The following is a 12,988-nucleotide window of genomic DNA, read 5'->3' as shown; positions in this document are numbered from 1 at the left end:
GCTAGTGCAGTCCCTGCTGCACCTGATGCCACTGCCACCTCCATTGCTGGGTCCTCCCACTGATGCCTCCAGCACTGATCGCTGACATCGACAAGGATGTCGCTTTGGAGACACCGTCCTTGGTCTGCCCTATGGCCTCTCTTGAGTGGATGGGGGGACGGTGTGCCAACCCACCCCCTCATCACTTTTGCCCCCTACTTGCCAGTGCCTGCCCACCACATGCTGTGGCGACCGCCATCATTGGGCTATGAAATGGATGTCAGCACTGTCATTTGTGTTTTCTTTGACTTGTAAACTCAGTGCCATGTGAGTTCAGAGCCTTTTTTTTTTCATGGTAGCAGTGCTTTTTCGGTACCAGTGTTTTTTTTGTACCAGTGCTTTTTCTTGTACCTTGCCTTTTTCTGTGCCTAGTGTTTTGTAAGCATGTACGTGTATGTACATGTGTGATTTTCTTACGCATAGAAGGGAGGAGTGATGTACCTTCACTCACGATGTGCACAATTTCGGAGAGCGCATGTCATAAAATTTACAGACCCACTTATAGAGGCCACCTGGGGTGGCCCACCGGCATGCTCTGTTTAACTGCCAAAGAAAAACAGCATTATAAGTGATTGCAAACGAGTGCTCAGTCTACTGTACTTCATATCACTGTTGTCCAGTCAACATGTTCAGTGCTATGCTACTCGTTGCTCAGTAAAGTACTATGTTCCATAAATCACATTTGTTCTTGCTATAGCAGAAGGATATATACAACTAACAATAAAGAAATTAACGATATCTGTGAGATCTGGAATTATGAAATTGGTAATGTTTTTCGTCATAGCTATGTTCACTCAATTGTGCTACTGCTTCAGAAGATATTCTTATGGTTGCTTTCAACTGTTTGTGGGCATTTATTCCTTAGTGGTATTCGTTGCTGAAAATGAAGAAAGCAGTTTCAGATCAATTGTGATCTGCAAACCACAATGCGAGACACAAAAGGTATTTCCTTATATACTATGCATCCTTGTTTACTGTTCAAAGCATTCTAATGCAGTGGTCTTTGCAAGCTGCTGGCAGACATAAGAAAATGGGAAATTCCTGAAAATTTAAAATACAGGGTGATTATAATTAAAGTTAAATTTTCAAACCACTGTAGAAATAACACCACTGCGCTGGTCAGAATGACGACAAATTGCAACAGAATATTACTGGAGAAGAGAGAAAACATATGGCAGAAGAAAAATAAATAGTTACAAAATGTTGCAATAGATGGTGCTGTAAGCATCATAATTTAATAATGGTCGACTACAAATGACAAATGACTCATACAACAATGCCTAAGGTGTACATCTGACACTAAACAAACTGTACTACTCAGTGTGCATAGGTGTGATACTGATAGTTACGTAAGCCCATTGTTAGTTATGTAAGCCCATCCATCACAGCAAGGTCGTATCAATTGGATGGGAAAAATTGGTTTATAATTGTCCTGAGATTTAATATTCACACAGAAAGGTGTGAGATACATGGGTAAATGGGTATGTTTAAAAATGAATTAAAGAACTTTCTGTGAAGCAGTTCTTTCTACTTCATTGAAGAGTAGCTTTACAAAAAGTCCTAAAATTAATGTGTAATGTTATAATGTAATTAATATTTTACTGTCATACTATAATACTTCATGAAGTTAAGTCATTTAATAGTATTGAACATAAGTAAACATATTCATTTACTTCTTTACATATCCCAGAGATCCCTTTCCACTGAATTCATAGAGTATGATTCATGTAATATAATGTAAGTGTAGCATAAATAGTGTACAGTACATTGCTGTGAGTAATTTGCTAATGGAATGCACAGAAATTGAGTTCTAACAGCTGCTTCCACTTTGCCAATATCTACATTGACTTTCTAAACCATAAGTTATTATTTATGGTGGGATGTACAAAACACAGTGAACAGATGCAGGCCCTGGAATGTGGAACTGGATGAGGTGATTGGTGATGGATTAAAACTTTGAATGAACACCTGAAATTTAAGTTTGAAGAACACTATATCAAAGATGGAGACTTGGTTTCAAATGGTGACCTGGCAAACAAGGGCATCCATACATGGGGGAAAGGGTGGGCTGTGGGCTACTCCCCCCCCCCCCCCCCCTCCACTTAGCTCTCAGGGAGAGGAAAAAATATAATGTAATCAGGTGCTTTTCTTTCAAGAAAATGATTTAAAAGTTTGCATTACACAGGTTTTTAACAGGGTAGGAATTTAAACTTTTTTATGGTTACTTACAAGTTGCCATTAGTCTTCCAAAATATTAAAAATACGCCACGTCCCATGTTTAATGCCCCCGGCCCCCTCCTCTACAAGTTCTTGTATGGTTGCCCTTGCAGGGAAATCTTTTCCATGTGTCTCTTAGCATAAATTTAGTGTAGACTGTCCTGTTACGTAACAGATTCCATCTAGCCATGTTTTCTGTTCATAACACATTTTTTACGAAGATGATCTGTGGAAAATACAAACTATTAAGCTCTTGTGTTTCTGAAATCATTGTTGAATAAGGACTAATCAATAGTTTATGTACTATTTGCAGAGGTTTTTAGGTTTTTACATAGACAGTTATTTTAAAAAATAAAGAAAGAAATGATTTATATCCCTGAATTTTATTTTACTTTCAACCACAGGCTGTTCCAGAAGTCTGAGGTTCTTTTGATGAGCCACGATTACCATCTTCATTAACTTTATTCTCATCTTTTATAAATGAATATTCATATGAATTAGACAAACCACTTACTACACAAGCAGCTAATGCACTGCGATGCAAACCCATTTTCTCCACAACATCCCAACGATTATCTCTGATGTCATAACGTTCTACGTATGGAACTGTTGTAAATCCTGCAACAGAGATTGGCTATAGCAGTCACTGACATATTTCAAAATTATTAGCTTGAAATTAATTGTGTTGTCACTCAGTTAATATAAATCTGGAGTAACTGCAAGCATGTAAATACTAATAAAAGACTGGGTTAACTAACTAGTGTTACTCTGGAAATTATTGTAACAGAGTTTGATCATAAATAGTACTTTGATGGTCTGTACTCCTCAACAAATGACAGCACTGGCACATAACTGGTTTCAACATATTGTTTCGAGTCTCTGTTACTACTTCAACTACAAGCAAGCTAATGCTAGCTTTGAGTTCATACTTATTGTGGCCAAAGTGGGACTGTGTGAGAGAAGTGTTTTGCAGTGACTGAAGCGGTCACTGCATCTCAAAAAGCAAGAGGTGTTGCTCTAGAAGAATTTTAACAAATAATGGAAGCAGTTAGCAGTAATAACTGTTTGTGTTAGCACTGTGTGGTGCTAAGTAATGAAATGAATAACACGTTTAAGAAAGTTTACAGTAATGGCTGTGTTGGTATTAGCACTGTGAGTTGCAATTTTTTGGACATTGTAGAAGGGTAGAACTTACGAAAGCACTCATTAAGGGCGACTGTAACTTTTCAGTTGATAAGAGTGTGACTGAATTTTAGAGCTATACCAGTAATATGGTGTTAAAATTATTAACCTTTTGAGAATTGTAATCATGCTCAAGACAATGCAGCACTTTTTCCCAACATCACATTTAAAAACTGGTACTATCTTGATGAAATAAGGTCAACAATTTTGTTGTACGTAGCAGAAATTCAGGAAGTCAGAATTTGTTCTACTGGAACAATGGCCGAGAACCACATTTAACAACTGGTACTACAATGCATATGAGCCAAGTAGAGGGAGCTTAATGAAGGATGTCATATCAAACACTCTGTGTGTGTGTGTGTGTGTGTGTGTGTGTGTGTGTGTGTGTGTGTGTGTCTGTGTGGTCTTCAGTCCAGAGACTGGTTTGATGCAGCTCTCCATGCTACTCTATCCTGTGCAAGCTTCTTCATCTCCCAGTACCTACTGCAACCTACATCCTTCTGAATCTGTTTAGTGTATTCATCTCTTGGTCTCCCTCTATGATTTTTACCCTCCCCGCTGCCCTCCAATACTAAATTGGTGATCCCTTGATGCCTCAGAATATGCCCTACTAACAGATCCCTTCTTCTAGTCAAGCTGTGCCACAAACTTATGTTCTCTCCAATTCTATTCAATACCTCCTCATTAGTTATGTGATCTACCCATCTAATCTTCAGCATTCTTCTGTAGCACCACGTTTCAAAAGCTTCTATTCTCTTCTTGTCTAAACTATTTATCATCCACGTTTCACTTACATGCATGGCTACTCTCCATACAAATACTTTCAGAAACGACTTCCTGACATTTAAATCTATACTCGATGTTAACAAATTTCTCATCTTCAGAAACGCTTTCATTGCCATTGCTAGTCTACATTTTATATCCTCTCTACTTCAACCATCATCAGTTATTTTGCTCCCCAAATAGCAAAACTCCTTTACTACTTTAAGAGTCTCATTTCCTAATCTAATTCCCTCAGCATCACCCGACTTAATTTGACTACATCCCATTATCCTCATTTTGCTTTTGTTGATGTTCATCTTATACCCTCCTTTCAAGACACTGTCCATTCCGTTCAACTGCTCTTCCAAGTCCTTTGGTGTATCTGACATAATTACAATGTCATCGACGAACCTCAAAGTTTTTATTTCTTCTCCTTGGATTTTAATACCTACTCCAAATTTTTCTTTTGTTTCCTTCACTGCTTGCTCAATATACAGATTGAATAACATCGGGGAGAGGCTACAACCCTGTTTCACTCCCTTCCCAACCACTGCTTCCCTTTCATGTCCCTCGACTCTTATAACTGCCATCTGGTTTCTGTACAAATTGTAAATAGCCCTTTGCTCCCTGTATTTTACCCCTGCCACCTTCAGAATTTGAAAGAGAGTATTCCAGTAAATGTTCTCAAAAGCTTTCACTAAGTCTACAAATGCTAGAAATGTAGGTTTGCCTTTCCTTAATTTATTTTTTAAGGTAAGTTGTAGGGTCAGTATTGCCCCACGTGTTCCAACATTTCTATGGAATCCAAACTGGTCTTCCCCGAGGTTGGCTTCTACCAGTTCTTCTACCAGTTTTTCCATTTGTCTGGAAAGAATTCATGTTAGTATTGTGCAGCTGTGGCTTATTAAACTGATAGTTCAGTAATTTTGACAACTGTCAACACCTGCTTTCTTTGGGATTGGAATTATTATATTCTTCTTGAAGTCTGAGGGTATTTCGCATGTCTGATACATCTTGCTCACTAGATGGTAGAGTTTTGTCAGGACTGGCTCTCCCAAGGCTGTCAGTAATTCTAATGGAATGTTGTCTACTCCTGGGGCCTTGTTTTGACTTAGGTCTTTCAGTGCTCTGTCAAACTCTTCACACAGTATCATATCTCCTATTTCTGCTTCATCTACTTTCTCTTCCATTTCTATAATGCTGTCCTCCAGAATATTGCCCTTGTATAGACCCTCTATACACTCCTTCCACTTTTCTGCATTCTCTTCTTTGATTTGAACTGGGTTTCCATCTGAGCTCTTGATATTCATGCAAGTGGTTCTCTTTTCTCCAAAGGTCTCTTTATCATTCTCTAGTGCTCTCCATGAAGCTGTGTACAACCTCTGGTTCTTTCAGTTTATCCAGGTCCCATCTCCTCAAATTCCTACCTTTTCGCAGTTTCTTCAGTTTTAATCTACAGTTCATAACCAATAAATTGTGGTCCGAGTCCACATCTGCCCCTGGAAATGTCTTACAATTTAAAACCTGGTTCCTGAATCTCTGTCTTAACATTATATAATCTATCTGAGACCTTCCCGTACCTCCAGGCTTCTTCCATGTATAAAACCTTCGTTTATGATTCTTCAACCAAGATCAAACACTCTATTAAAATTAAAATGAGTTCACTTACTGAACAAAAGCGCTGGCAGGTCGATAGACACACAAACAAACACAAACATACACACAAAATTCAAGCTTTCGCAACAAACTGTTGCCTCATCAGGAAAGAGGGAAGGTGAGGGGAAGACGAAAGGAAGTGGGTTTTAAGGGAGAGGGTAAGGAGTCATTCCAATCCCGGGAGCGGAAAGACTTACCTTAGGGGGAAAAAAGGACAGGTATACACTCGCACACACGCACATATCCATCCACACATACAGACACAAGCAGACATATTTAAAGACAAAGAGTTTGGGCAGAGATGTCAGTCGAGGCAGAAGTGTAGAGGCAAAGAAGTTGTTGAAAGACAGGTGAAGTATGAGTGGCGGCAACTTGAAATTAGCGGAGATTGAGGCCTGGCGGATGACGAGAAGAGAGGATATACTGAAGGGCAAGTTCCCATCTCCGGAGTTCGGATAGGTTGGTGTTGGTGGGAAGTATCCAGATAACCCGGACGGTGTAACACTGTGCCAAGATGTGCTGGCTGTGCACCAAGGCATGTTTAGCCACAGGGTGATCCTCATTACCAACAAACACTGTCTGCCTGTGTCCATTCATGCGAATGGACAGTTTGTTGCTGGTCATTCCCACATAGAATGCATCACAGTGTAGGCAGGTCAGTTGGTAAATCTGTTACCCCCGGAAACCATCCTTGTAACCATTGATGCCATGTCCTTATACACAAATATTCCGCACGTCCAGGGCCTCGCTGCAATGGAGCATTTCGTTTCACGCCGATCAGCTGCCACCCTACCTAAAACCTCTTTCCTCATCACCTTAGCCAGCTTCATCCTGACCCACAACTTCTTCACTTTTGAGGGCCAGACATACCAACAATTAAAGGGAACAGCCATGGGCACCAGGATGGCCCCCTCGTACGCCAACCTATTCATGGGTCGCTTAGAGGAAGCCTTCTTGGTTACCCAGGCCTGCAGACCCAAAGTTTGGTACAGATTTATTGATGACATCTTCATGATCTGGGCACACAGTGAAGAAGAACTCCAGAATTTCCTCTCCAACCTCAACTCCTTTGGTTCCATCAGTTTCACCTGGTCCTACTCCAAATCCCATGCCACTTTCCTTGACGTTGACCTCCACCTGTCCAATGGCCAACTTCACACGTCCGTCCACATCAAACCCACCAACAAGCAACAGTACCTCCATTATGACAGCTGCCACCCATTCCACATCAAACGGTCCCTTCCCTGCAGCCTAGGTCTTCGTGGCAAACGAATCTGCTCCAGTCCGAAATCCCTGAATCATTACACCAACAACCTGAAAACAGCTTTCGCATCCCGCAACTACCCTCCCGACCTGGTACAGAAGCAAATAACCAGAGCCACTTCCTCGTCCCCTCAAACCCAGAATCCCCCACAGAAGAACCACAAAAGTGCCCCACTTGTGACAGGATACTTTCCGGGACTGGACCAGACTCTGAATGTGGCTCTCCAGCAGGGATACGACTTCCTCAAATCCTGCCCTGAAATGAGATCCATCCTTCATGAAATCCTCCCCACTCCGCCAAGAGTGTCTTTCCGCCACCCACCTAACCTTCGTAACCTGTTAGTTCATCCCTATGAAATCCCCAAACCACCTTCCCTACCCTCTGGCTCCTATCCTTGTAACCGCCCCCGATGCAAAACCTGTCCCATGCACCCTCCCACCTCCACCTACTCCAGTCCTGTAACCCGGAGGGTGTACACGATCAGAGGCAGAGCCACGTGTGAAAGCACCCACGTGATTTACCAACTGACCTGCCTACACTGTGATGCATTCTATGTGGGAATGACCAGCAACAAACTGTCCATTCGCATGAATGGACACAGGCAGACAGTGTTTGTTGGTAATGAGGATCACCCTGTGGCTAAACATGCCTTGGTGCACAGCCAGCACATCTTGGCACAGTGTTACACCGTCCGGGTTATCTGGATACTTCCCACCAACACCAACCTATCCGAACTCCGGAGATGGGAACTTGCCCTTCAGTATATCCTCTCTTCTCGTCATCCGCCAGGCCTCAATCTCCGCTAATTTCAAGTTGCCGCCACTCATACCTCACCTGTCTTTCAACAACTTCTTTGCCTCTACACTTCTGCCTCGACTGACATCTCTGCCCAAACTCTTTGTCTTTAAATATGTCTGCTTGTGTCTGTATGTGTGGATGGATATGTGCGTGTGTGCGAGTGTATACCTGTCCTTTTTTCCCCCTAAGGTAAGTCTTTCCGCTCCCGGGATTGGAATGACTCCTTACCCTCTCCCTTAAAACCCACTTCCTTTCGTCTTCCCCTCTCCTTCCCTCTTTCCTGATGAGGCAACAGTTTGTTGCGAAAGCTTGAATTTTGTGTGTATGTTTGTGTTTGTTTGTGTGTCTATCGACCTGCCAGCGCTTTTGTTCGGTAAGTCACCTCATCTTTGTTTTTATATATAATTTTTCCCACGTGGAATGTTTCCTTCCATTATATTAAAAAGAGTTCATATATACATGAATGCCATCCTGATTTCCAAAAATTACTAACCCTACAACAGAAGCATAATAACAGAATCCAGGCCAGTCATTGTGCAGTTTGTTATTTTACTATGTCTCTTCACCATTGCACTCAGCCTGACACACAGCATGACTGTCCCAAGATTAGTCACAAATATACTGTCTCACAAAAAGAGTGAATCATGCAATCTGGCAAACACACACACACACACACACACACACACACACACACACACACTTCGGTTGCAAATGTGAAGTGCCTCGGGATAATTCAAGGGGAAAAAGAGAATATTTTGTTCCATCTAGATAACAATAGGCCAAACATTTTACATACTGCCTTGGAGGAACTAGGCAGCTGAAACTCGTGATGATATGGCTCCCACCAGATAGTCCAGGAGACATGCGACTTTCATTTGTTCTGGCAGAAGGTACTTTCTATTCTCCCACATGTCAGCATTTCTTTGTGTTCCATCTGCATGTGGATTGCTGGGAACAATGACCTATGTGCATGCTCTAATTAGTCTTAGCTTGTCTCCACAGAACATAGGCAGTGATACATAGAGGGCTATGTTATATTCTTCTGTACTGTGCTCTACAATTACTCACTTAATCCTAATTGTTGAAACCATGTAAGTGGGATTTTGTGAGGTGGTTGATAGCCATCACCAAGTGTCTGTTCGTTAAGGCTTTTAAACATCTCAATGACAATGTTCCACAAATTAAAAATATCTGTACCATTAGATTTTAAAACAAATGATCTGAAAGAAAAAGTGAAAAGCATCTATAGCTTACACAGACTGACTAACTCAGAGTTACATGAAGAACTCTACAAGCAGTACAAATAAGTACCGCAAAGAAGTCAGGAGATTAAAATTGGAAAGAATCAGCCAACAGATACAAGGTTTAGATAATGTTTCAAAGAACTGCTGGTTAACTGCAAATAACATCAGAAACAATGAAACAGAAACTAAAATTAATAATGTACAATTAACTGGGAATAATGAAGATATAAATGATTAATGGAAAATCTCATATAAGATGTGAAACAAATACTAACAAAGAGATAGAGGGGCTGGCCAGTACTTACCTCAGCTCAGTACAGCCGATAGATACACATAAAACAGAACTGAAAATTTACATTCCTAGCTTTCGGAACTTTGTTCCTTCATCAGGGAGGAGAGAGGGGAAAAAAAGGGAAGAAGGGAAAGTGGATTCAGTTACTCACAACCCAGGTTGTGAAGCAACAGGGAAAGGTAAACAGGGAGGGTAGCAAGGATGGAGGCATGGTTGTCAGAGGGAAGCCAAAGATATTCTACTGTAAGTACTGTGCCAGCTTCAAACCAAAGAGGATGCATACAGAAGTAAAGAGTATAAAGATAAACACAACTGTGTAGGATGAAAAGATGCGTGAATGGCTAAAGAGGAAAGGGAAAGAGGAGAAGACTGAAGAGTGAATAATGAAGATATTTCTGATCCCCTTCTAGTCAGCAATATTTTTCATAATTACTTCATAGACACTGTTGAAAATGACGTCTCTATCAAACACATTTGAGTCCAGAACTGCAGTACACTACCTGCAGTAAGCACATGTGACATTCTGCAGCTCATTGATTGCCTCAGAAACTAAAAATCAGCAGGATTAGATGAAACTTCTCCACATCTATTGAAGAAATGGAAACATAAACTAATAAAACCACTAGTTCATCCAATAAACTGTATTCTTGAAGATGGCTTGTTCCCTTACAAGTTCAAACTGGCTGTAGTTAAATCAATACACAAAAAGGAAGAAATAAAGCATGTACAGAACTATAGACCCATTGCCCTAATCTCAACTTTCAGAAAACTGATAGAGAAAATAATATTTAAAAAATCCTGGAATGTTACAACAATGCTGACATATTAAGTGATTTCCAGCATGATTTCCGAAGAGGTCGAAGTACCACGTCAGCAGCAGTACATTTTGTCCATCATGTACTTCAAAAAATAAATGAAAAATCTCAAGCAGCAGGAGTATTCCTGGACCTCTCGAGGGCTTTTGAAAGAGTACATAATGACGTGCTCTTATCAAAAACTGTGAAGAGTGGCGTCAGTGGAAAACTCATGCTATTGCTAGGAACATATTTAAAGAGTAGACAGCAGTGCACAGAGATTATATATTCTAATGGAGAAATACGCGAGAGGAGAAGGTCAAGTATAAGAAATATACATTTTGGTGTTCCTCCGAGCTCCATTTTAGGTCGTTATATTCATGTGCTATGTAAATGATTTCCCAAGTTCTCTTGACAATAAGCAATTAACCACTATGTATGCAGATGATACATCTGATGTCTGCTATGCAGACAGAGAGCCCAGCCTAGTTGAAGACATATATAACTTTATTGAAAAGGCAAGAGCTCACTTTGAAAGAGACAACCAAAAAGTAAACATAGAAAAAAATTAATATTATTCATTTTAAACCAAGTGGTCCAAACAAACAAAATACTGTGACTTATGAAATTCTGCCAAAAACCTATACAGATTGTAAATTCTTGGGTTTATGCATAGATGATTGACTTTCATGGAAGCAGCAAGCTGATTATGTCTGTAGAAACATTACACCCAGTCTATATCTATTAAGAAGGTTCGCATCATATCTTAAGTCTGTAACCCGAAGGCCTGTACATTATAGATTAGTGTACCCTTTCTTGTATTATGCAATAGTACTGCAGGGTGGGACAAGCCAGACTGATATGAAAAATGTTTTCATACTGCAGAAGCAAGTCTTGACGATCATAGCAAAAGTAAAACCAGGAACTTCCTGCAAACCTCAATTCATTAGACACAATATTCTCACAGTTTATGCCACGTATGTTCTAGAAACTATAATGCTAGTGAAAGAAGACACTAAGACCACAAAAAGAAACATGGATATTACAACTATGAAACGAGGCATAGAAAAGACTTTCATATGGTTTACAGAAGATTAACTTAACAGCAAAAAACCCCTATGTCAAAGGAGCTGTTTTTAATAACTTGCTACCAAATGAAGTTAAGATATTGACAGGGGATACTTTTAAAAAGTGAGTCAAGCAGTGGCTTTTCCAAAAATGCCCTTATAACTTGAATTTATCATGAATTATAATGTAATAAGAAATAATGTAAACCAAAAAATTGTAATTGTAAAAACTTTATACTTAGTTGAAAATGCACGTACTTGTAAAATATGTGTTAAGAGCAATAAGTTGAATTTTAAAGTGCTGCTCTTCATCATATATATTCATTATCCCCTTTCAGTCATATCTGTTATGTGTCCCAGTATTTTATCAATGAACCAAAGTCTGCCACATGCTTTACCTATGACTGAGACTATGTAATTGTTTCATTTCATATCCTTATATTTGTAAGATGACCTAAGCCAACTGTGGTCTTTCATATTGTAGTCATGGATACAAGAGTTTTTAATTTTTTGAAATGCACAACTTCATGTTTCTGAACATTTAAAGCAAGCTGTCACTTTTAAATCTTATCAAGATCTAACTGAATATTTGTGAAGCTTTCTTCAGATAGTATTATCTGTGGAGAGTCTTGAGGTTAGTATTCATATTGTTTGCAAGGTCATTAATCTATAACACGAACACCAAGGATCCTAACTCACTTCCCTGATGGACACATGGAGTTACTTCAGCATCCACTGATGATTCTCCATCCAAGATAACAGGCTGTGTCCTCCTCAGCAAGACATTATAATCCAGTCACAAATAACATAACTGGTGGAACACAAAGAGTATAAAAATGTAAGGTAAGACTATGAGGTAACTCTTTAGCGAAGTGTAAATGCAGCACTGTGGCCAACAGTATCTTACATTGGGAACTACACTTAGGTTTCAATGTTGCATTTTTATGTGAGGCACTTACAAGGAAGAAAATTCTTTATTTTGGCAACTGACTTCCCGAGATTTGTTACGATGTAAGCATCCCTGGAGTTCATTGTGTATGAAGGTCACAGAACTCAAGTTTTTAAAATTCAGTTTAAGATCCTGTCAAAGAATGATATCTATGATAGAAAACAATCTGTGGCAAAGGGCATGCTGTGTTTTATTGACTGTCTAGAAAAACTCTTATCATAACGTGATGAGCTACGTTCCTAGTATAACTGAAATACTTTCATCATTTAAAAGACTGGAAACAATAAACAAATTGTACATTATAAGTACAGGGTGCATACGACCCGGGACAACCGGGAAATCCGGGAAAAATCTGGGAATTTTTTCATCCGGGAGAAAACCGGGAAAAACCCGGAAAGTTTTCGGAATTCCGGGACTTTTTCATTGTTTTAGCTTTCAGTTAAATTTTTGTAATTTTGACTTGTAAGAATCGATTCTCTAGCAAAGAAAATGTTACTGCAGCAATAAAATATAAATAAGAGAAAAAAAAATAAAACTTTTTGGCAAAGCAAAGGCACCATTTACAACAAGAAAACACCGTGTACGCACAAGCATCTGCAAACAGCAAAAATATGTCAAAGGCCTTAGGGCGAAGACTATCTAATACATTGTAACAATAAATGTTTTCTATAGGCGTGACGTCACAACTGTTATATTTGGTTCGTTTGACCACTTGCAAGAGGGC

At 39.7% G+C, this 12,988-nt stretch overlaps 1 protein-coding gene across 1 annotated transcript in view; it reads right to left on the bottom strand.

The window, feature by feature from the left end:
- Positions 1–2,650: 2,650 nt before the first annotated feature.
- LOC126456882 (kelch-like protein 10) overlaps positions 2,651–12,988 on the bottom strand; it is a 138,656-nt gene continuing 128,318 nt past the window's right edge. The window contains exon 7 of the mRNA XM_050092709.1: positions 2,651–2,874. Within this exon, the coding sequence (XP_049948666.1) occupies positions 2,651–2,874 (224 nt within the window). The remainder of the gene's footprint in view (positions 2,875–12,988) is intronic.

The sequence above is a fragment of the Schistocerca serialis genome, chromosome 1, assembly GCF_023864345.2.
Source record: "Schistocerca serialis cubense isolate TAMUIC-IGC-003099 chromosome 1, iqSchSeri2.2, whole genome shotgun sequence".
NCBI classification, from domain to species: domain Eukaryota; kingdom Metazoa; phylum Arthropoda; class Insecta; order Orthoptera; family Acrididae; genus Schistocerca; species Schistocerca serialis.
The sequence above is the reverse complement of the archived record's forward strand: the minus strand, read 5'-3'. Positions and strand labels throughout refer to the sequence as shown.